This window comes from Schizosaccharomyces octosporus, assembly GCF_000150505.1.
Source record: "Schizosaccharomyces octosporus yFS286 unplaced genomic scaffold supercont6.3, whole genome shotgun sequence".
NCBI classification, from domain to species: domain Eukaryota; kingdom Fungi; phylum Ascomycota; class Schizosaccharomycetes; order Schizosaccharomycetales; family Schizosaccharomycetaceae; genus Schizosaccharomyces; species Schizosaccharomyces octosporus.
In genome coordinates, this window is record NW_013185621.1 from 1346845 (window position 1) to 1371124 (window position 24280).

General features: G+C 37.8%; 10 protein-coding genes across 10 annotated transcripts; 5 read left to right on the forward strand and 5 right to left on the reverse strand.

The window, feature by feature from the left end:
* The first annotated feature begins 148 nt into the window (after positions 1-148).
* Positions 149-1855, forward strand: SOCG_01160 (uroporphyrinogen decarboxylase Hem12). The gene is made up of 5 exons (XM_013164115.1): positions 149-331; positions 397-431; positions 492-516; positions 570-1078; positions 1116-1855. The coding sequence occupies exons 1-5, from the start codon at positions 286-288 to the stop codon at positions 1578-1580; spliced, it is 1080 nt and encodes a 359-aa protein (XP_013019569.1). The 5' UTR covers positions 149-285; the 3' UTR covers positions 1581-1855.
* A 273-nt stretch (positions 1856-2128) lies between these two features.
* Positions 2129-6779, forward strand: SOCG_01161 (lysophospholipase). Its single transcript, XM_013164116.1, has 3 exons — positions 2129-2617; positions 2667-2841; positions 2886-6779. Exons 1-3 carry the CDS (start codon positions 2418-2420, stop codon positions 6486-6488), a joined length of 3978 nt encoding a protein of 1325 aa, XP_013019570.1. The 5' UTR covers positions 2129-2417; the 3' UTR covers positions 6489-6779.
* On the forward strand, positions 6714-9291 carry SOCG_01162 (morphology protein). Its single transcript, XM_013164117.1, has one exon. The coding sequence runs from the start codon at positions 6814-6816 to the stop codon at positions 8902-8904; it is 2091 nt and encodes a 696-aa protein (XP_013019571.1). The 5' UTR covers positions 6714-6813; the 3' UTR covers positions 8905-9291.
* A 184-nt stretch (positions 9292-9475) lies between these two features.
* On the forward strand, positions 9476-10300 carry SOCG_01163 (transporter Got1). Its single transcript, XM_013164118.1, has 4 exons — positions 9476-9552; positions 9598-9644; positions 9710-9754; positions 9872-10300. Exons 1-4 carry the CDS (start codon positions 9531-9533, stop codon positions 10145-10147), a joined length of 390 nt encoding a protein of 129 aa, XP_013019572.1. The 5' UTR covers positions 9476-9530; the 3' UTR covers positions 10148-10300.
* SOCG_01164 (thiosulfate sulfurtransferase) lies at positions 10226-11641 on the reverse strand. Its single transcript, XM_013164119.1, has 2 exons — positions 11164-11641; positions 10226-11115 (listed from the first exon to the last, which is right to left on the reverse strand). The coding sequence occupies exons 1-2, from the start codon at positions 11440-11442 to the stop codon at positions 10498-10500; spliced, it is 897 nt and encodes a 298-aa protein (XP_013019573.1). The 5' UTR covers positions 11443-11641; the 3' UTR covers positions 10226-10497.
* Positions 10238-18022, forward strand: SOCG_01166 (THO complex subunit). Its single transcript, XM_013164121.1, has 3 exons — positions 10238-15628; positions 15688-16578; positions 16625-18022. The coding sequence occupies exons 1-3, from the start codon at positions 15425-15427 to the stop codon at positions 17681-17683; spliced, it is 2154 nt and encodes a 717-aa protein (XP_013019575.1). The 5' UTR covers positions 10238-15424; the 3' UTR covers positions 17684-18022.
* SOCG_01165 (SNF2 family helicase Rhp26) lies at positions 11676-15318 on the reverse strand. The gene has a single exon (XM_013164120.1). The coding sequence runs from the start codon at positions 15198-15200 to the stop codon at positions 12231-12233; it is 2970 nt and encodes a 989-aa protein (XP_013019574.1). The 5' UTR covers positions 15201-15318; the 3' UTR covers positions 11676-12230.
* A 427-nt stretch (positions 18023-18449) lies between the features above and the next one.
* On the reverse strand, positions 18450-18742 carry SOCG_01167 (respiratory chain complex assembly protein; the record flags this gene model as incomplete). Its single annotated transcript, XM_013164122.1, has 2 exons — positions 18450-18536; positions 18587-18742. 2 exons carry the CDS (start codon positions 18740-18742, stop codon positions 18450-18452), a joined length of 243 nt encoding a protein of 80 aa, XP_013019576.1.
* Positions 18743-18867: 125 nt separating this feature from the next.
* SOCG_01168 (RNA-binding protein Cwf5) lies at positions 18868-20218 on the reverse strand. The gene is made up of 3 exons (XM_013164123.1): positions 19880-20218; positions 19467-19823; positions 18868-19420 (listed from the first exon to the last, which is right to left on the reverse strand). Exons 1-3 carry the CDS (start codon positions 20153-20155, stop codon positions 18986-18988), a joined length of 1068 nt encoding a protein of 355 aa, XP_013019577.1. The 5' UTR covers positions 20156-20218; the 3' UTR covers positions 18868-18985.
* Positions 20219-20261: 43 nt separating this feature from the next.
* Positions 20262-24240, reverse strand: SOCG_01169 (ski complex RNA helicase Ski2). Its single transcript, XM_013164124.1, has one exon. It carries the CDS (start codon positions 23968-23970, stop codon positions 20332-20334), a length of 3639 nt encoding a protein of 1212 aa, XP_013019578.1. The 5' UTR covers positions 23971-24240; the 3' UTR covers positions 20262-20331.
* Positions 24241-24280: the final 40 nt, after the last annotated feature.

Sequence of the window (24280 nt, forward strand, 5' to 3'; positions counted from 1 at the left end):
ATCACTTTGAATAAAGACGATTTAACAAGTGTACCAATATAAATGCAATAGGATAAAAAATATTGAAGAAATCGTCAATGACATCGAGTTACAGATCACTTACTCCATAACCAAAGTTGAAACATTTGAAAATAACTATTTTAATATTTTCTTCTTAATCTTTATTTTTTAAATCCGTGAAACTTGTGACTTTGTACTTGGCTGATTAGGTCATTTTCTTTCCTTCCACTCCAAAGTAGACTGCTGGGTAGCCCAATATTAGGTTCCATTTTCTCTAGCATAATCATGTATCCTTCTATGAAGAATGACTTAATCCTAAGAGCTGCGAGAGGTATGCTAAGCAACAAGCCTTGCATTTACAAAAGATGAACGTTGCCGCTAACATTTGCTTTTTAGGAGAAACAGTTGAACGACCACCTGTTTGGATTATGGTAATAAATGAGAACTAAAGGAAATCAAAGTATAATATATTAACTTGATGAAATTTCTAGAGACAAGCAGGAAGATACTTGCCAGGTACATATTGTTGAGTTTTGAGCTTCGAAGTTTATACTAACTTCTCTCGTCAGAATATCACAGAGTTAGGTCGAAGCAGGGATTTTTTGAGATGTGCCAAACCCCGGAAACGTCTTGCGAATTGACGCTCCAACCCATTAATCGTTTTGACGGCTTACTCGATGCTGCCATCATTTTTAGCGATATCTTGGTAATTCCTCAGGCTCTTGGTATGCAGGTTGTTATGCTTGAGCAAAAAGGCCCTCACTTTCCTGAGCCATTGGCAACACCCGAGGATCTTGAAAAGTTGGAAAAGGTCCCCAATATTCCAGCTAAATTGGGATACGTGATGGACGCGATATCGTTGACTAGAGAAAATTTAGATGGAAGAGTTCCTCTCTTGGGGTTTTCAGGAGCTCCTTGGACTATTGTGGCTTACATGATTGAAGGAGGTGGTTCTAAAACATTTACAAAAGCAAAGTCTTGGCTTTTCCGTTATCCAGAGGCTTCTCATCGTCTTTTGAATATGGTTACTGAAGCTACCATTGTATATCTTACGCAGCAGGTTTACGCAGGTGCTCAGGTAAGTTGCCATTTAAGTTAATTAAACTAACCGTTAGATGCTTCAAATTTTCGATTCTTGGGCTGGTGAGCTTTCACCCAAAGACTTCTTTGAATTTTCGTACCCCTATTTGGTAAGAATTTGCGAAGGAGTGAAGAAGGAGCTGAGTAAAAGCAAACGAGCCGTACCGATGATTGTATTTCCCAAAGGAGCCTGGTATGCTCTTGACAAGCTTTGCGATTCTGGTTACGATGTTATTGGTCTTGACTGGACTGTGGATCCTAAAGAGGCTGTTCGTATTCGTGGAGATCGCCGCGTCACTTTCCAAGGCAATTTGGATCCAAATATTCTATACGGTGGAAGAGAAATTATTGAAGCTCGTACCAAAGAAATGATAGAGGGTTTTAATGGTGGAAAACAGGGCTATATCATAAATTTGGGACATGGCGTAACACCAGGTGTCAACCCAGACGATGTTCGTTTCTTTTTAGAACAATGTCATAAATACGGCTCTCAAAAGTGAGCTGATAAATAAACTTTCTTTTCCTTAGACTGCTAAAATTGCCTCGTCTTTTTGATTATAAATCCTTTTAATGACTTGGTGATCTAATGCCTGTTATACGCACGTTTGAAGTTTAAATGCCTGAAATGCCTTTCTATTCTTTTTTATTTTTGGGGACAGCTTTTCCAATGCATCAAAAAATAATATCTAGTCTCTTGTGCGGAAAACGCAAGAAAATAATTTCATTCCCTTTTGTTATATTATTTTTTAACCATAATTGAAGGAGTCAAACGTTCATTTGACAATGCTTCATTTGTAATTCTTGGTAAACCATGGCCATTCTTTACAAAGTTCACGATAATGTATCAACTTTACATAGATTTTTTTTTCTTTTTCTTTTTTCTTTTTTCTTTTTTCTTTTTTCTTTTTTTTATTTATTTTTTTTTTCATTTCATTAGAACATGAGACCGCCCACATTCGTCAGTTTAGTTTTGGTTTAGTCTATGACTAAACGAGTATTTCATATTCAAAGACCGGTACAACATTATCTGTTTTTTATGAATGAACATAAAATGTAATTAACTTTCCTTGTTTTCTTTTTTTCATACTTCACTTCGATTCAGTTACATCTTCTATCCCTAAGTAATATCAATTATACTTACTTTCCAACAACCAAAAGCACATAGACATCATACTACTTAAAAAAAGCAATTCTCCAAAAATCGAGTGAATTGCGATATTTTATTAAAAGAAAGTATAAAATCGTAAACATTGGATACAAAAGATTTGCTTATTACGCATTAGTTTCATTTTTATCCCAGAGAGTTTTCCAGTGGTGAAGAACATCAACGTCAATTCATGGATATTGCGGACCGGATCTTGCAAAACAACGTTATCTCAGGAATTATAATATTTATACTAAGATCTATAACTCTGAGTCTTGTTTTTGTCACCAAATTCTCTTTAAGTATACTGGCATTCGCTACTATAACTATACCAAAATGGACCTATAAAGTTCTAAGCTATTCTTTAACTATTCAATTTAATTTTAAGTCTTTGTATGAAGCACTGATTCTTCCAATGATAAGCAAATTACTAACTCGGTAGACTTTTCTTATTCTTCGTTTCCTTATGTGCAGCTATCTTAATCATCCGATATAGATATTTAAACAAATACTCTCGACTCCCACATGAAGCCCCCATAAAAGAAGCCAAGCTTGGTCCTGATGTTAGCGTGCGAATCAGTGAACCAAAAATTGGGTTTCAGAATTACCTAGATGAGGTATGTTTCGTGCGTGTTGTGTGGAATATTATTAACAAGCTTAGTTTTTGAGTGCTATTAGCATATTTGGCTACTTGGAAAAACCTGTTTTCGTTGAATTAGCTCGCCATATTCAAACCCGACGAGTTGCTGTAGGAGATACGATAGATCTCGATGAACAGTCATCTTTTATTCTAGTTGTGGATGGATGCTTTCAAGTATATACCGCAGCAGAGCGTTACAATGATGATGCTTTAAAGGATCCATCTGGTCTACATCCTGATTATAAGCTTCTTACTGAAGTTTCAAATGGGGCTCCTCTGTCTAGTTTTTTCACTGTTTTGGAGTTGTTCACAGAAATAGTTCCTGAAGTTTCAGTTACCCCAAGCACTACCCAGTCCACAGCCACTCCTGCAGAGCCCTCAGACAATCCTTTTCCCGCTAATAGCATAGGAAGGAAAAAATCTGAATCAAAGGGTGAGTTTAGTCCAAAGGAGAAATCATCAATTGTTGCTAAAGCAAAATGTGACACTACGATAGCTGTTATACCCGGAAGTGCTTTTCATCATTTGGTTCGCAAATTTCCTAATTCCAGTGCACAGATAGTCCAGGTTATTCTTACTCGATTCCAACGTGTTACCTTTTCTACGGGATTTGAATACCTTGGATTGTCGGATGTTATCTTCAGTATTGAAAAGAATTTTAATGCTATTACTTCCTATGAATTGCCGAATTATATCCGTGGTGATATTATCGAGACCTTTAAAAATGAAGCGAAGTCTGAGAATAGAAATAAAAACATAAAGGGTGGTATTATTATATCGCAAAAGAAGGGTCCTGCTAATCGTATCGGTAATTTGAGCAGAAATTTTGAGGGTTTTGGATCCGAAATTGATCGTACAGCCGTTAATGCAGGTGATTTACTTTCTTCTATCAATCCACACGCTACTATTTCTCAATCAGTTTCTCCAAACATGAAACGGTCACCTCTTCGTAGGGCATACTCCAGAGAAGTAAGCGATTATGATGTGTATTCTTCTTTTAGGCATGGTTTGTTACACTGCATTTTAAAATCTCTTGGTATAGCCAACTACGGCATCAAAACTGAAAGTGCTACTTCTTCAGTAGATGATGAACAGTCAGCTGATCAAGAAAGTAACAAATCCGCAGACTATTCTGAAAAATCCACCAAGGTCGACTTTTTGGGCCAACTAGCCATGATGAGTGCCGTCAGTGTCAACGAAGAAGCCAAGAGCCCCACGACAGGCAATCAAAGGCAGTCTACAGTCCTTGAGTTTGCGAAAGAAATTGAAATAATTTTTTACAAGAAAGAAACCGTCATTGTCAGACAGGGTGATCATGCTGACGGTGTATTCTATATAATTGATGGTTTTTTGGATGCAACTTGTCCTTCTAAAATAGCTATATACGGCAATCAAGGACAAACAGAGGAACACTGCTTTATGATAAAACCAGGTGGGCTTGTTAATTACCAAGCATGTGTCTCGAATTATCGTTCATTTGTAAATGTAACTGCTAGGACGGATGTTTTGGTGGGCTATTTACCACGTACTGCTCTTGAGAGGATTACTGAACAAGAGCCGCTGATTTCCCTTATCATAGCTAAAAGACTTATATCCTTGGTTCCGCCGTTGCTGTTGAAATTAGATTTTGCCGTTGGCTGGATTCATCTTAATCCTGACCAAGTATTATTTAACAAAGGGGATCCAAGCGATTCAATATACATAGTTCAAAATGGACGTCTGAGGTCTATTGACGACAGTGATTCGAAATCAAATTCTGATTATTTTGATGAATATGGAAAAGGTGATAGTGCAGGAGAATTGGAAATGTTAATTGATGCACCAAGAAGTAGTACACTATTTGCAATTCGAGATTCTGAACTAGCAAAAATTCCCCAAACGCTATTTAATGCTCTTTCTCTTAGCCATCCAGCTGTTGGGCTACAGCTTTCGAAAATCATCGCAAATAGAATGCACGTCATGCTAAATAACAGATTCATGTGTGAAGGTATTCGTCAGACTAAAGGAGAAAAACATAGTATACGTACATTAGCTGTGGTTCCTTCTTCTTCGACAACGCTTCTGTTAACATTTTCTCAAAAGTTAACGTTTGCCTTGTCCGTTTTGGGTATATCTGTTAAAATCCTTAGACAATCCTCAGTTCTAGAACATTTAGGGAAGTATGCTTTCAGCCGCATGGGAAGATTTAAGCTTGCAAGTTATCTTTCGGATTTGGAAGATAAGTATGATATACTAATTTACATTGCTGACACTAATGTTGGGACCACATGGTTTCAGACTTGCGTGCGACAAGCTGACTGTATTTATATTCTTGCAGAAGCGGACAGGAACCCTAAAATTGGGGATTTTGAAAGCTATTTGATCGCGATGAAGTGTACAGCCCGTAAAGAGCTAGTACTTATTCACAATGAAAGATTTTGTCCTTCCGGTCTGACAAGGATGTGGTTAAAAGAGCGTCCGTGGGTATATGCTCATCATCATTTACAGTTACGCGCTGGTTGGGACAATGAAATGGTTGACCATAATGATGGAAAGGAGTTTTTAAATGTCATTCGGTCTAAAGTTCTAAACTTTAAATATGGTTTTAGAAAATATATTGATTGGAAACATTTACACCCTGTCTATCAGACGAATCGAGCACAGGAAAATGATTTTGCACGCCTGGCTAGGAGAATTTGCGGCAAAGGTATTGGGCTAGTTTTAGGAGGTGGAGGCGCTAGAGGTATCTCTCAAATTGGTGCTTTGTATGCGTTAGAAGAGGCGGGTATCCCTTTTGATATTATTGGTGGTACCAGTATAGGAGCATTTAATGGCGGATTATATGCCCGTGAAGCAGATCTAGTCCCAATGTTCGGTCGTGCCAAGAAGTTTTGTGGAAGAATGGCAAACTTATGGCGGTTTGTTTTAGATCTAACTTATCCCCAAGCTGCTTATACTACTGGTCATGAATTTAACCGAGGTATCTGGAAAACATTTGGTGAAAGTCATATTGAGGACTTCTGGTTGCCATTCTACGTGAATACAACAAATATTACTCATTCTCGCATGGATGTGCACTCAAGCGGTTATGCCTGGAGATATATTCGAGCTAGTATGTCTTTGGCAGGTTTAGTTCCTCCAATGCTCTCCGATAACGGGGACATGCTACTAGATGGTGGTTATATGGATAACCTTACAGTAACGCATATGCAATCCCTTGGAGCGAACACAATCTTTGCAATTGATGTTGGAAGTGAGGATTCACGTTTAGCAATGGATTACGGAGATACTGTTTCTGGTGCTTGGGCTTTGTTCACTCGTTGGATTCCCTTTATTTCGAAGAAAGCATATCCTTCACTTGCTGATATACAGTCTAGATTAACTTACGTTACGAGCGTTGCAATTGGTGAAAAAGTAAAGACTACACCAGGATGTTTCTATATGCGTCCTCCTGTTACGGATTTCACCACGTTGGATTTTGGAAGGTTTGAAAAAATCTACAGCGTTGGGTACGAATATGGAAAATCATATATCGAGAAACTTCATACGGAAGGCAAGCTTGATGGAAAGGAATCCTTGGAACTAATACCCAGTACCAAAAACACTCAAAATATTTATCGCTACGAAGAAACTCGCTGTAAATGAATGTTATGATCTTAATATAGTCTGTTGTTAAATAAAACTTATTGAACTACAAAATGAATCTGATTTGTGTTTTACTTTTTTTCGAACAAGTATCGTCTTCGCCTGATTGTTTCTTTTTTTACAATTTTCTATACAGACCAGATCTCTATAATATATTAATTACTGATGTATTCAAATATAGTTTCTTTCTATGAACACCATTAGCTCCGAATTGAAAAGTAACGTTGTAGCTCATTAAAGCAGCGGTATATATGTCGTTGAACGCTCCCTTACCATATTGACCGCATAAGACTGGCCTTATAAAAACTGTAGGCTAGAAGTAATAATGAACCTGTTACGTTCAGGGAAATCATCATTAGCATATGTACTTTTGTTTCTTGTTGTGGGTTTAAGAAAATATGCGGTAGCGTTCCCTTTAGCTTTGACGGAGAAGGCTGCCGCTGGTAACTTTCCAGAACATCTTGATCACTTCCCTGCTTTAAATAATCCTTCTATATTTTCTTATTATTCAAAGCTTCTTATTAGTGCTTTCTTAGTGCTCTTGGGTGGTGTTTTTGCTGGACTAACGATCGGTCTTATGGGATGTGACGAAGTGTATTTACAAGTTTTAGAACAAAGTGGTGATGAATACGAAAGGAAACACGCAAACAAAGTTTTAAGACTTTTGAATCGTGGTAAGCACTGGGTTTTGGTCACTTTATTGTTGGGCAATGTTATTGTGAATGAAACCTTGCCAATAGTATTTGATAGTATCATTGGCGGTGGGTGGCCCGCAGTTTTGATTTCAACAGCTGCGATTGTAATTTTTGGCGAGGTTATCCCACAAGCTTTATGCGTCCGTTATGGATTGTCGATCGGTGCTAAATTGGAACCGTTGGTGCTGTTTATGATGTATCTCCTTATGCCAATTGCTTATCCAACTGCTTTGTTACTGGATGCCTGTCTAGGAGAAGATCATGGCACCATGTATCGAAAGGCTGGTTTAAAAACTCTCGTTACTCTGCACAGAGACTTGGGGTTGGATAAACTGAATCAAGACGAAGTTACAATTATTACGGCTGTTTTAGATTTACGGGAAAAATCAGCCAAAAGTATTATGACACCTATTGAGGACGTTTTTACCCTTCCAATGGACCGTATTGTAGATGAACAGCTAATTGGCGATATCATTTGTGCTGGTTACTCCCGGATTCCAGTACACAGACCAGGATTTCCCCATGATTTTATAGGTATGCTACTCACAAAAACACTTATTGGTTATGATCCAGACGACTGTTGGCCTGTAAGCAGATTTGCTCTTGCAACGTTGCCTCAAACTTTCCCGGATACTTCATGCTTGGATTTAATGAATTATTGTCAAGAGGGTAAAAGCCATATGATTCTCATCTCAGATCACCCTGGTGAAAAGTTTGGTACTCTAGGTGTTATCACCCTCGAAGATATCATTGAAGAGTTAATCGGAGAGGAAATTATTGACGAAACTGATGTTTACATTGATGTTCACAAAGGGTTGCCACGTGTGAGCTATAATAATGAATTTTGGAACAGGTTGTTTCATCGTTCTCATCTGAATACTATGGCTGCCTTAACAAAAAGCCGTCTATCAACAACAAACGGTGAAACTAACGCAGATGAGCAACGACCTATTCTAAATCCCAGAAATGCAGCCATGAATCCTCGGTATATTCCAAATGAACGGGTGAAAGTGAAGACACCTGTGAGCATCAAGAACGAGACGGGATATGGAAGTATGGAAGCTTCGAATCAAAGTGTCGCTTCTCTTTCCAAAAAGGCTGACAAGGTTGAAACTGAAATAGAGGCCCATTCGAAGAATATACCAACTATAGAAGAGCACGATGCCGAGGTCAATTCTCAACGTGAGGTAGGGAATCAAGAAGGTGAAGGTGGTCAGGGCCACTATACACAACATCAACATCACAGAGAAAGCAACGCATCACCGATTGATTATGGCAAGATTGCTGAGCATGGTTTTGATCAAATGAACGGTGAAGATTCTTCAAAAAAGAAAAACAAGTCTAATGCCAATTCCCCGGCAATCAAGGATCAAAGGACGGACAGTGGGTCTTCTGTTTCTGAAAAGACCTTTGCAGGTAAAAGGATAAGGCTCGGTAATGTCATTGAAAGTAACCTTGTGTCCGCGGACGGTATTGAACGTATCGTCATTGAGCCCTATGAAAGAACAGCCAACGACTCTGAAGATATTGTTGAAATGGTTGAAAGAAATGGTATTCTTGTTCCGAAAGTTAGCATTACCAATAGCGAATCTCAACAAGAAAGTGATACTTTGAACGTCAGTGATGCAAATACGCCAAGTTCCGAAAATCATAATGTTAATGCTTCATCGAGATCGTCTAAAAATAAAAAGAAGAAGAGGAAGTCAAAGAACAGAAAATAAGCTAATTGGTTTTCTTCTGGCTATCGAATGTTTACTTCTATATGTAGATAACCGTTCACAACACTGTGGTTTTCCGTTCAGATCATTACATCCGTTGTGATATTTTTGATTTTAATTATTCATTTTTGAACAGTCTGTATGCTCAGTCTTTATTTATTCTTTAACTAATTTTTCGATTATTTCAATTAAACTATGTCTTATGTGAATGATGCTTTGTATTCTAGTTCATTGCAAGCATAAATAATGATGCCATTATTGGTGTTTCCTCTCAGAAATTGAAATTTAGCATTATAATATGTCTGCCTAAATCTTAGACAACTAGTTCTTTGAATCGTAATGAAGTTATTAATAATAAGTATATGTATATTAAGTTTACATTGGATTTACTACGCTTGTAGATTGCTTTTCTATAATGAATTTTGAAAAGGCTCGAAAATGTCATGACATGAAGCTTTTAATAAAATGAAATTTCTATTTAAAGAAAAAGAATTAATTCTAAATTATAGTTAACGTTTAAGTTGATGCAAGAATGGGTAGATAGAGGAGTAATATGCACAAAGAATAAGGTATATTTTGTTTCAAACAATGTGTACTCTTCACCATCAACACTATAATAAAAGAAGAATATGTGGCTTTCAGAAGTACAAAGTACGTTTAAATAAAAAAATAAACATTGCTAAAGGTTAAAAATAGAAATTGGGATTGGTATAACAAGTTTGGGTTTGCTCTTTATGATACTTGTAAGCATTGAAGAAGAAATATAGATGACTTGGTAATTCATTTCGGATCCTAATGAGGATTATAGGGAGTAATCATGCTGTTTGACGGTCCCTTATTGTCTCTTGGAAATGTATGTTCGGAATGGTCAAAGAAAAGCGCCAGCAAGCGTAGTTTGTGCAAGTGTTTTCGTGGTAGACACTGACACTTTTTTGAGAAAACTGTTTGAGCTTAAGTTGCTAATTGTTAGATATTGTCAGTGTCAGGCGTATTCATGATTGTAGGGCCGGCCAAATCAGCAAACTTCTTTTTACGAAAAGATAGAATGGTAGGAACCATAAGCTTTATATCCGGATTTCTTCTTACGATTCTACGCTTTCCTATTCTTGGTTTTTTTCTTGAATGCCTGGGATTCTTCAACCTCTTCCGGGTCTTTTATCCGATCATTATTAGCTTTCTGAGATCTTTGCCTTATATAGGACCGTTTGTTGACCGGCTGACTTCTTACCAACAGAGTCCTGTGTAAAGGTGTCTTCTACTATTAAATATCAGAAGACAATAGCAGTTCATACGCTCTTTATATATAACAGCATTTTATTTGAATGGTTTGATTAGTCTCTACTAACGTTAATAATAAACATTACTTTTACTAAAAAATCACTGCTTTCTTTATCTGCACATGAAGCGAGTTACTATGGTTTCAATGGAAACGTACTTGTTCACAAGATGTAACGAAGAAAAGTATAATACTTTGCCTTTTGAAATTTTAATCATCACATGATCTGAATAGTACGCTTTTATAATAAGAGGAAATGTCTGGAAAAATCATCAGAATTGTATACTTTGGAATAACCTGAAAGCTCGGTATTTGCTTATCTAGGGGCCGGTAGCTAATAAAGAAGAATCTTTCAAGGCGCGTTGACCGTATCCAGTCCAAGATTCATCATAAACACGGACATCAGTAAACCCACACAACTCAAGAGCAACGAAGAGCACAGAGGCGGTTACGCCTGAACCACATGAGGTGATAATTGGAGTAGATTTGTCATGGAGGCCATGCTCTGCAAATATCTTTTCAAGTTCCTCTACTGGCTTGGGCTCGGTGATTCCGGGTTTTACAAGATCAGTGAAGGGAATGTTAATAGATGTTGGGATATGTCCACTGGCAATGCCAGGTCGGATTTCAGCTGCAGCACCGGTGAATCTGGGTTGAGGGCGAGCGTCAATGATGCGAGTGTTGCTACTTGAAGGATCTTTCAACACCTGAGAAATATCTTCAAATGAGGCAACCAAATTTTTGTTGAGTAAAGCATCTCCATAATTGACTTTAGCTGGGGTAGAAGGATCATCTGTTTCTAATTCATGACCAGCAGCCTTCCATTCTGCAAATGCATTTGGAAACAAAAATACATTCTTATGGCCAAAAACTTTAAAGGTCCAATAAACACGTGGAGATGAGAAAAATCCTTTTCTGTCATAAACGATTACATTTGTCTATATCGGGTTAGCATTGCTTCTGCAATTTCAAAAGACTTTACTTACGTTTCGATCGATCCCGAGATTTCCAACATACGTAGCAAACTCTTCAGCTGGAGGAAGCATGTGAGGTAGAGCATTACGATGGTCTTTGGCTTCATCAATCCCAAAATATTGAGCTCCTGGTAGTCGATTTTGAGAGAACTCCTGTCTTCCGTCCTTGGATTCCGTGGGCAAATACCAGGTGGCATCTAAAAGAACTGATTTTTGAGCTTGTTCCTTTAAAAGCTGAAAAACATTTTTGGCGTTTAGTATTGCGTTCATTCTCATGTGCGTCGTAAGCATTCTTCTCTTTACAAAGGGCTGTTTTTACTTCTCTTGTCTCTTGCTTTTTATTGTATGTATAAATAAATCATGCAATTTTCTTTGCAATATTGCTAATCCCTGCGCTCGCACAACAACAGGCGTATAATACGATACAGTATATTATATTATACTATGTTACTTCATGGGCACTTGGTGAACGTTGTAGTTTTGAGTGAACTTGGTTGGATCTACAGCTTATTTTGAAGAAATTCTATATGGATATACAATAAATTAATTAATAAATAGAGGAAAACTAAAAAAGTGCCAGGTTAATGAAGGCACTTCTGTGATGAAATGCCAGAACAACGGTATCCGAGAAAATGACTTTCTACTTCGTAAACTGACTTTTTTGTCCTTCAAAAAAAGGGTTTTCCAGACATGTCTTTATAACCATAAATCTATATATATGCGGTTTACCCGTGGACACAAAGGGATATAACATTATTTGCCAAAGATAATGATCATCGTCGTGAAAAATTATTAAATTAGGTAAAAACGAAAGTAGGATGCAACGGATAAAACAAAAAGAATCCTATATGGTATGATCATGAAACGAAACGAATATTGTCGAAAATATAAATAAAAGAACCATTCACCTTGGTTACTTGTATATATAAGAAGTTTTTCCAAAATATCTTTCCATGCATGGGAAAGAAAGCTCAAAAATCCTTCCTAAACTATTTTTCTCGTTATTTAGATACGCTATAATAATTAATAACACAAAAAAAAAATCCAAATCACTTGTACGATTATTGGAATTTGTCAGTTTAACGCCTTTGCTTAAGGCGGGCAAGTAATGTACTGGAACTAACTGGACCAGAAGTCTTAGGACTTTCAGAAGGTATATTTTTATGTGGAACACCACCAGCGGGAGAATCAGTTCTGTTCCGATTGACAGCGAGCTGTTGCCGCCGAGAATTAGCGACAGCACGAAGGGCTTCATTAGCAACTTTCGACGCTTCTTTTTCTACGAGTAAAGTTTCAGGTTGAGAAGCTTCCATAATTTCATCATGCTTTAGTGTACTTTGAATTCCAGCACTCGCAAAAATGTCCTCAAGTACAGATTCATCGCCACGTGTATTTTTGGAAGACTTATCCTTCGTAACATTAGTATCCTCTGGTGGTTTGAATTTTTCCATAGAAGCAATTCCAATTTTATCGAAAACCTTTCGATTCTTTTCCTCACTACTCTTTCCATCAACTTCTTTTCGAGATTTTTGTTTTCTACTTCCTTCCTCTTCATTACCTTTAGGGTGTTTTTTAAAGACTCGTTCTACTCCCAAAAACATGTTCCCAGTCTCTGTTCCTTCTTCCTTATCGCTACCCAAGGAAAATAAATCATGTAAGTCAGTCATTTTAAAAAATCGCCGCTGCTTTGGATCTTTCAATATCTTATTAGTTAAAAATTGCTTAAAGATTTGGCGGTGATATATTTTTTCCTCTATTGTTCCAGCAGTCATTAGGCGATACACTACAACGTCTCTTTTTTGACCTAATCTCCACGCTCGTTCACGAGCTTGAGCATCCGTAGATGGATTCCAGTCTGGGTCAAATAAAATAACACGATCGGCACCCGTTAAATTAATGCCTAACCCACCAACACGAGTCGTTAAAAGAAACACATCATAAATACCGTTCTTGTTAAAGTTATCGACTAAACCATGTCGAAGACCAATCGAAGTCCCTCCGTCCATACGGCAGTAACGAAGCCCCGGAATATCTTTGATACTGGTTTCCAAAATATCAAGCATTTGTCGAGTTTGGGAAAAAAGTAAAGTGCGATGCTTTTGCTTCTTCCAAAGCTTCAACAAAGATATTACAACCTTAAGTTTTCCGGATTTTTCGGGATCTCCATAATAATAGTCCTTTTTCTGAGACATGAACTCACGCATAACCAAATCCGGATGATTACATATCTTTCTTAAAATGTCAATTCCGTAAAGCATTTGACGTTTTCCATTTAAAATTTTTTGCATATCTGAACCATTTAAAAAGTCTTGATATGCTTTGCGTTGAAGAGGAGTAAGCTTGCAAAATAAAACTTGCTCGGATTTTTTCGGAAGGTCTGAGGCTACGTCCAGCTTCATTCTTCGTAATAAGTATGGAGATATTAAATCACGAAGCATACAAGCACACTTGTAAGCAGTTTGTACTTGAACATTTGATGCGTTTGCATAACCGCCAATATTAATTGGAAGAGCAAACTGATTTTGAAAAACAGGAAGCGTTCCTAGTCGGCCCGGAAAAACAAAGTCAAACAAATTCCAAAGTTCAATGAGGTTGTTCTGGATCGGTGTACCGGAAAGAATAATTCGATGAGGAGTTTTCACCTGCTTACAATTCACAGACATTTCAGAATCCGGGTTTCGGATCTTATGTCCTTCATCTAAAACACAATAACCCCATTCTCGTGGTAATAATAAATCACTATAAAGCCGCAATCCGGCATATGTCGTGATTAAAACATGGCCTTTAGTAAATACACTATCCACTAAAGCTTTGGCATAACTATGGAAAGACTTAGAAGCATTTGGGTTTATAACGTCTTCCGCATTATCCTCCTCTTCCAAAGACTGATACTGCCTTTTTTCTCGAGTAGCAACAGCACCGCTACCAGTGGCATGCAAAACAACGACACGTAATGGACCCCACCATTGGTGAAATTCATTGACCCATTGTTTCATTAAAGTAGCTGGACAAACAATCAAAGCCGGCTTTTCATACATCCTTGAATGATGAAGCGAAGAAATAAAAGATACAATTTGTATTGTCTTTCCTAAACCCATTTCATCACCAATAATACCTCCTGCTTCTTGGCTGTATAATTCCCACAGCCATTGCACACAAGTAACTTGATATCGAAATAAATGAGGTCGAATGTCACCAGGAATGGTGAAACCGCCTTTATAGGTTTGTCCAGCTTTAGTTGGATGTGGTTTGAACCACTCTTCTGTATCTTCTATTAACGAAGATTGAATAGCAGAACCCATTTCAGAGGAAGCCTCATTTTTTTCTTGCTTTCTTTTTTCGGTTTTTTGACGTAACTGACTACGCTCAGTACACCATGAATGTAGACGCTTACGATACACCAAATCATCGCCGTCATCCACAGCTGAAGTAGTTGCTTGTTCTGCAATGTCATCGACTTGGGCGTAATCTTCGTCTCTCTCTTGTTTTAACTCAAATTCTTGCTCTTCAGTTTGCTCGTCAATATAATTACTGGCACCAGTGTCATCAGTAACTTCAGGTTCTTCAGGTAACGTTTGGTTACTTGGCTGATTTCTATCAACGTTTGAAGCTTCTTTTTCGATACCGGAGAACCTCCCGAAAGGTGTTATCTTACCAGTACGAATCAATTCTTGGCGCTCGGCTTCTTCTAGTGCATGAGGATCGGTAAATGCAGCCTGCTGGCCTTCCCCAACGCCTTCCATGCGCAATTTAATATCATTTTCATCAGACTTCAGATTTTGAAGCGTCGAGCGAAACTTATCCAGCTGTTTTCGAAGATTTCCTTTCACACTAATTTGCGTCAAGCGACTGTCGATTCGATTTTCGAGCTGACGACTTTTTTGTTCAACAGCATGAATCTCCTTCCGTACCTTTTCTAACCTTTTTCTTTCAATTTCCCTAGTCTCACCAGCAATATATTGATCTGCTGAATTTGTCACATCGCGCTCCAAACTAGCCTGATCAACGGTGAACACTCCTAATTGGGTCAAGTCCTGATTTGATTCCATGTTCGATGAATTTTCCGTAATACTAAGGAATCATTGCTATACAAATTTACAAGTTATGATAGTTGTAACGGTGTAGAAGGCAAACACCGACTTTTACTATGACCCTCTCCAAGCAGTGCACTATGCTATGCTAGTCAAGTAACAAACCCAAAGTAACATACTAATGTCTACTACACCTGCTATTGACGCGCATCGTTTTTGAATTTGTGTTGATAGGAGTGTGGATGGGAATGGATGTCAAACATTCCTTGATCAAGAAACTTACAGATATTTATTCAATTAAAAATATTCCAAGTTTTGAAGGGAAACCATTAGGTACCGATTTTAAGGAATTCGTGAATAGCGAAGTATGGTCGAAAATTACTGCTGAGTTTTACAACTCTCTTGAATTTGAAACGGCCATTCGTTTTCGTTGTTATGAAATTAGAGTAAGAAATTTCTGTTCTGACATGTTACGAAGGTTTTTGCTGACAAATATTGCTATTAGTCTGAAAATCAAAATTTCGAAGAGAATGTTAAGGAGCTATTCTTAATCCTAGACTTGTTGGTTGTTTTAAATGAAATCGACGCTTCCTATTGTGATGCAGTCTTTCCATTCTTAATCATAGAAGAGTTAATGGATATCCATAGTCTAATGGAGTGCCGAAAATTATATGAATATTTTGAAACAAGATCGGTTCTTTTGGATGGGTTGGTTAGTAATCGTGGCCGAGGACCTGTTTTACTGCGTATTTCAAATGAATTACTGCGAAGGCTTTCAGGGCAAGTTGATCCTGCTTTATGTGGACGCATTCATATCTTACTCAGTAAGGCTTTCGCACCTGAAGAAAGAAGTGGATCTAATATTCGTGGTGATTATAATCTGGAAAACCCAGTCGTCACTACCAAAATTTCATCACCAAATATCCCTGTGTCGGAAGGAAACGAAGCGTCTTACTCGCGGAAAGTGCATGATTTATACCAGGTGTTTTGGGAATTGCAAGATTTGCTTGTCCAGCCACCAAAAATTGCACAGGATGCGGGTAGTATGCAAAAATTTTTGAATTCCACAAATGTTATTTTAGAGTCGTTTGAGGCTATCCAGAAAAACACATTCTTTATAGAGAATCCAAAGCCTACGATAAATCCTACGTCCAGTGCTTTGCTTCCGGAAAAATACACAGTTATTAACGATAACATATGCCCAAACTACATTCGTTCCCTTCCCCTTTTTGATTTTCAACTGATAGACGAAACATTCCGTCTTCAATTTATGCTTCAAGTTATCGTTTTGTGTGATTTCCTTTTAGATTTTTCGAAAAAACGATTAGATTTACGTCGAACTCGACCATTCACAAATAAAGCTGTCACGCCTAATACAAGCTTATCGGATGAAGACGTATGTCTTTTGACTTTATACTATTTGAATTATTAACTTGCTGTAGGAAAAGAATGTTTCTGCTATACTCAACCGAATTTATGCTCTGTTAAAAGAAATAAAAAATGGCGATTACGTAGAAACAGTTACTTCGGTTATGAACGTGGAAAACAATTGGAAAAATTGGAAAGGATTTGGTTGCCTATCGTTTGAGAAGCCTTTGCTCGATAAATCTGTTTTGGATGAAGCTGTTGCCGGTTTAAAAAAGGTTGCAAGTACTCCTCCTAAAATCCGTTATGCCATGGGTAATGCTCCGCTTACCAAAATATGGCAGAATGCTGGAGAAAATTCTTTAGAAGATTTGAAAAAAGAAGAAAGATATAAAATACCAACTCCTCAAAGCTTTCTTCCTGGTGTAAAGCGTGATTCTGACGAAATGGAAGAATCGGTAAAGGAGGATGAGCAAGAATATTATCGACAGGCAAAAGCTTCGAAAACCTGGCTAGCATTTCGTTCTGCGATCAATTCACATTTGGAGGCGTTTGAGTATACTGGACTCGGTGATTTAGAGTTATTAACGCAGGCTATTGAAGGTAATACGCAATTACGAAAACCTACAACAAATATTAATCCTGCATTCGACATAAATATTGTTGAAAAAGGTGATGAAAAGTTACGGGAAAGAGTGATAGAAGAAGAGAAAAAGCAGGAAATCCAAGAAGCAACGTCGATGGATGAAGACAAAGGCTCAGAAGGTAAAGGAGAGCAGCAAGTTGAGCCTGCAGATAAAGCAGAAGAAGCGAAGAAACCGAGTGACCGAGAGAATATATCTACGGACTCCAAAAAGGAAAATGGAGAAGAGACTAATGGAAATGAAGATGGAAACAAAACAGATATCACCGATGATAAACCAAATTTAGTACCGGAAGAGGAACCTCTTAAAGAAAACGCTCCTTCTGTTAAAGCTTCTCCATCTACAAATAAAGAAGAAACGAAAGAAGTTCAAAATCCCGAAATTTCAGAAAGTAAGAAACGTTTCCGAGAAGAGGGGGATAGCAATGAAGAAAATGCTAGTTCAAGTCCAAAGCGTCAAAAAACGGAAGATAAAATTGATACGGAGAACTAGTTGAGGTTTAATGTAAGTAAGCATGATATGGAAGCTATTCGTCATACTCATTTTAATTAATGTCTTTTGTTACCTTTTAGAGGTTATGGCAATCAGTAATTTAAAGGTTTTTTTGATTCACATCTTGAGTTTCTATGCTGTATTCGGTTAGCCGATGAAAACAGAAGAATGGATTGTTTATTTACCCAACTAAAACTCATATTATTATCCATAAATTTTCTCTTATGTAGGTTCATGATTTTCTTTTCGGAAAGGACATTCAAATATGGAAATCCTAGAAGCAGCCAAAACATAGAAAAGACGGATAGTACTGAAAGAAACTAATATTTTAAAGTAAGCATCATTAACTACAGTAATATACCTACCACTAAAAGATATTCGATGTCAATGAGTTTTAACTCCAATGAAATTTCCATGAGCGCAAATATTGCAGTACCTCCATAAGCTAACGCAACAGGTGTAATAGTAATCATTTTTATCATTATATATTCAGGGTATCAAAAATTAGACTTTTCGTTAGAGGAAAGTTCAGATATGCAACAAAACATGTTCGCCCAGACATAATACAAACAAGGCACCTCCCAATGTAAACAAAGTCTGAATAGAACAAAACAATGTATAAAATCGTTAAATTTCAACTCATTGCTAAAAGAATACTTTTTTTATAATTATTTAAGCTGCATAAGTTGGCACAAGCAATTTTTTAGTTTTTAAGAGGATTACGGAAACCGTAACTAGAGCTGAAACAAATATCAAACAAATCAAGTTACTTTTCTGTCTTCGCTTTCATATTGATAGGGCAACTTGTTAACGGTCCATGCTTGCTCTCCCAGCATTTTCGAAACTCCTCCATCTAATATACAAGGTTAAAACCATGACTCCAAAAACTACCTTTAGTATTACTTCTTTTGAGCATTTTCTCCAATCATGCTTATCCCAATAGCAATCATTAAGTCTCATATGCTCCTCAACACATCCTCCCTTTTCAAGAGCTGTGTCCCAAGCATCCTTCTCATTGTCTATCTGTGAGTTGCCGTTGGCATCGGGAGACAAAGTCATATTTAGTTCTTCCGTTTTTTTTTTAAAAACAATCTAAAATAAATAAAATTACTGGATACCCGAATTTCAAAGCAAAAATAAAGTGTTCAAGTGAATGTTCGAGTAAAGTAAGAGAGTAAGTGAAAGGTGAGCTATCATCAGGCGCTCATGAGAATACGTGCATACTCGTCAACTAATCGTACAAATTATACCATGGAAATAACCAAACATTTATGAAATTATTTCTTTCTCTTTCTTCTTTTTTTACCGAGAATTCTGCGATGAATATTTCGGTTGATTTGGAGAAATTGGTTGAGCAACAGCAGGGGTAGGTGTAGAAGACGACGCGTTATCATCAGCTGTACTGGAGGATTGTTTAGCATTAGAAGGCTTTTCTGGAGCATTCTTTCCATGCATGACTAGATCTGCCAATTTCGCATTTCGTGTTTCTTGATCTGGTCCTCCTAAGGAACGTGGTTTTCCCCATTGAGCTTTAAGACGAAAACCCTCAATAGATAGATCCCCATTAGGACAAGATGCTGCTGCGATTTCAGCACTTAACCTGCTTTTATAATTGACAAAAGCACATTTCGCACGATGAGAACAAACAACAGACTTTAAAGGACCAAACTGTTCAAAGTGTTTTCGAATTTTGTAATCCGGAAGTTCATCTTCAACACCCATAATGAAAAGGGAGGCCTAATAAACAGTTAGTTGCTACTCTGGATTCCGGTGAACTACTTACAATTTTTTTATCCTTAGGTGGTTCCATGTCTACTGAGAGCAAGACACGGCCATTTACAATCTTTTTTATAGGAAAAAGAGACTTTTCAGAGCTTTTTAAAGTGTCACTTGCTTTAGCATCCTTCAATAGTTGTTTAGATTCTTGTTCGTCAAACTTCTTTCGCGAAGGTTTTTGGTAAGGTTCTCGTCGTTCAGTCTTCCGAACCAAATTCCTAGCGACTGCACTTGACTCTTGACTATCATATGGCGTTTCTTCGTTTTTCAGAAGTCTCTGTTGGTTTTGAGCAAAAAACTCTCGGTTAATGTCGTTTGTTGGCCCGCTGTCCACCATTTTTAGAGCTGCATCCCGTAAAGCAATCTATTGTTTAGTTAGTTACTCATAATTTAGATGCTAAATTGACGACCATCACATACCGGTAACCCAAACTGTAAATCGAGCATACATGCTTGACAGCAATTTTTTAGTCTAGCACAACCAACACATATTTGAGTTTTTCCTCTTTTTCTTTCTCTCGAGCTTGACCACCGGAATACTGTGCATGGCCGCGAACATATTTTGCATTCTTGTCCTAAAGGTTCACGAGTCATACGAACGTACGCATTATCTCCTAGACATCGCTCGCAAATACTTGGAAATTCAACATCTTCCCATTCAGCTTTATTAACGTCGCGTTTTGGTACCAAAGACATTGTGAAAACGACGAATGGTTATGTCGTGGAGTTACACAGGTTGTACTTGGTAAACTAACAAACTACTAGGTGAATGAATTTGTTTCCTATTGAAAAGACTAATAAATATAAGCTGAATTGTATTTTATTATTCATAATACTTAAATATATTCTTTAAATTGCTATAGATCAAAATTTTACATATACAAAGATGGGCAAAAAACGATATTACGCCGGATGAGATTTTGGCATTCTTCCATTTTAGAGTACATTGAAGCATCACCTACAACACGGGCTGCACCACGGCATTCTCGAAGGACTTCGTCAAGGCGGATAATTGTTCTAACAATGGAGCCTTCCAATATATCTGTCAAGTCCGTGATTCGGTTAAAGGACATACCTCTTGCCCATTCATAACAAACTTCCATCAAACCAAATCGTGGTTGCGATTCGAAATCATTTCCCTCATTAAAGTATAACACTTGATGCTTTTCCTGAATGCGATTGACTCTCTCAGCGACTTGAAGAATCATTTCTTTACCCTCTTGTAAATGAGAAGAGATATTGGGTTCGACGTCGGTTTTCTCATCGAAAACAAATGCGGAAAGTAAGGCTATAGTCTCTTCACAAGAAAATTCACCCAAACTATTTTCTAGAATCAATTCTGTCAACACCAGTTCGCTCGTAGAGTTTATTTCACAAGCAACTCGGCCCTTCAATAAAACAGTCCTATTTTCATCAATATATTGAAGTTCTTGGAGTACCCGAATTCTTTGTTCGTAATCTGGAAGTAGTTCAAGATTTTGATCAGAAATGAATTCCCTCAAATTGCTGATATTGTTTTCCAAATCGTATTCCTGGAAGCATAGTGCATATTGTGTGACGAAATTATTTTGAAGCAATGGCTCATAAGACATAAGTTTGTGACTAACAAATGTTCGCTTCTCTTGAGCTTCGCAGAAATCAAAATCTTTCACTTTGCTCCAATCCGCCTCATCAAATAAAGGATCATTGAATCCCTTTACCGAAGCTAACTGATCGCTCAATCTTCTAAATGCTCCACCTCGACGGTCACGGATACCTCCACAATCGATACGCAGAACCGTTGCACATACACGCTCAACGCTAGAAAGACTAACAAGCCCAAATTTAAACTGACTATCAAACAAGGAAGCGTCTATTGTTCCTATAAATGGTTCAGTAAAAGGTAGTAAATCTGAAGGACGTTTCATCGCATTTTGAGGTGTCAAATAAGCGACTTCTAAGGTACAATCTGCACTAGTAGTGCGCGTCACTGTTCCTAGTAGTACACCAATGCTGCGAGTACTATCGGGTTGTTGATAGACAATTAATCTCCCATCACGGAAGACACGTCTACCTGTAGCCGTAGAGATAGCTTTCAAATGCAATTTCCGGGTAAATGCTTTATAGCTTTCACTTTGATAAATGCACTCTTTCATCATTTGAATATCTATGTCGTTAAGCTCTTTCTTAAGTAGTGAAAGCTTCTCTTCGTTGGATTTGATCTCAGCCTCATGTTGGGGCAACAATGACTGATTTGCATTTTCACTGAAACTACGTTTGATCATGTCCTCAATCCTCAATGTTTCAACACGTAGTAAATTTAGGACCATGTTATATGTCAGCCTGAACTGACTAATTAGTTTTGTTGAAGGACCAAGGATCATGTGTCGTAGACTGGCGGTATCTGGTAGTTCGGCTCGAGACAAAATAATTACTGTTCCAGTAACATCCAAACCACGTCTTCCTGCTCGACCTGAACATTGAGTATATTCACCAGGTAAAAGCTCGCGGAAACTTCGTCCATCATGTTTCTGAATGCCGGAGAAAACAACAGATCGTGCAGGCATATTAACACCCATCGCAAACGTTTCCGTTGCATAAAGAATTTTCACGAGTCCCCGCTGAAACAAAAGCTCTACTATTTCTTTAACAATGGGCAATAAACCACCATGATGTACCGCAAGGCCCCTCGAAAGCATCTCACGCATACGACCAATTTGAGGAAGTGTTCTGTCTTCCTTCTTCAAACGGGCTACGGCCTTTTCAATGACAATGTGGACTTCACTTTTTTCTTGGTGGTTATTCAAATCCCTATTAGATAAAGTATCAACGTATTCTTCACAGCGCTTTTTTGAAAAAACGAATATAATTACTGGTAATAACTTGTTCTTCTGAAGATAGCCAGCTAAGTGCACCCAAGTATTTGCATCTCGTCGTTCAACTGATTTGACATTGCCTCTTCCACGCATCAAGTTAACTTGAGTTCCTCTTCCACGAGGAGTGCCACCACGACCTCTAGCATTGTTGTTATTTGAAGGAGGTAAAATCTTATCCGGTTTTTTAAGCGCATCATTCGCAGATTTGTATCCATCCATTAGGAACCGGCCATGTTGGTCAACTACCTTATGGACGTTATTTTTGACCCATAAGTAATGCTCAAGAGGAACCGGTCGTTTGGAAGTAGAAATCACATAGATATTTTTCTTTTTAGTACGTCCGACCCATGAAGCAAACTCTTTTGTATTTGGAACAGTAGCAGAAAGAAGGATAACAGTTATATGAGGAGGAAGCATAATAATAACTTCTTCCCAAACAACACCTCTCTCCAAATCATTAACATAATGGACTTCATCGAAAACAACAAACTCGACATCACGGATCAAATCAGCACCACGATACAACATACTTCTTAAAATTTCTGTAGTCATAATCAAGCATGATGCTTCTGGATTAACCTGAACATCTCCTGTAAGGATACCCACATCTTCAAACTTTTGCTTAAAGTCACGAAATTTTTGATTTGACAGTGCTTTAATGGGTGAGGTGTAGATGGCTTTAGTCATGTGCTTTTGAGCGAGTGCTATAGCATATTCAGCTACAACCGTTTTTCCCGCACTAGTATGTGCAGCCACAAAGACGGAATCACCCATTTCCAGATGGTAAACAGCCTCCTTTTGAAAATTATCTAGTTCAAAAGGAAAGTCGAGCGCCATCTCAGGTACCAGTTGGTGGAAGTTATCGATAGTAGTGTTACTATCTACAACGTGAGCATAGTCTTTTCGTTTGGAGACACTGCCACTTGAAGAAGGAAGGGCAACGATGGTGCTCTTGTCGGGAAGTAAATCGTCAATTTCAGTATGTTTTGAGTTGATATTTTTCAAGTGTTCATTTAGTTCATTAAGGGTAGTAAATTTTTGCATAGAAGGTCGTACTTGTTTTGTCTCCCAAGTATCAGGATTGAACTCATCATTTAAGATATTACCTTCAACGGATTTATTCATAACCAACCCTCTAGAAAACCCAGGAGGAACTTGATACAGACCATCTTCTCCTTTTAAGGGCATTTGCACCGGTTTAGGGGCTGCTATTTCCTGGGGATTGTCAGGATCATCAGTCAAAAATGGTATGTTATTTGTGCTGCCTCGTACAAACTCGCTTTTGGATGCTGGTTTTCTCAGAAAACTTGAAGAGTTTTTTGCATTTAGATCAGCGATGTCTTCAGAGACTTCTTTGTAATCTATAATATGACCTTCCAATCCCTGTCTGCGAAATTGCAAATTTGTACGGGATATACTCTTGGGAAAATCAAAAAGAACACTAGAGTCTACCTCGTTTTCCCATTGCTTTTGTAATTTTTTAACCCATTCATGGGAGAATGATTTTGAAGGTCTAAGAAAGGATTCAGATTCATGATGCAGATCTAACGATGGAGCGAACTTACCTTCGCTCATACACTTTACAGTATTCAAATTTTCTCTAACATGTTTTAGCTGACTGCAAGCATGAATATGACTCAAAAGGTTTTCAGACATGGATGTTTGTAAAGTCGTTCCTGGCTGCGGTTGGAAGCTACTACCACTGAACAGTCTTCCAAACTAGAACAGTTATGCTTCCTATTAATGAAATAGTGTTTTGGCTACTCGTTGATAATGAAAGTACATTATATTAATATCAAAGTTGTTAAGATTAGTGGTAAAGCGAATATGAGTCCAGAATGCTTGGTATAGCTTTCATGAATTAGCTTTTTTAAAAAGTAGACATTCCAAACTTGTGTAGTATACAAACATTGATTATAATAAAAGCCACAATTACGACGTTCTGCGAGAAGACACACGCATGCTA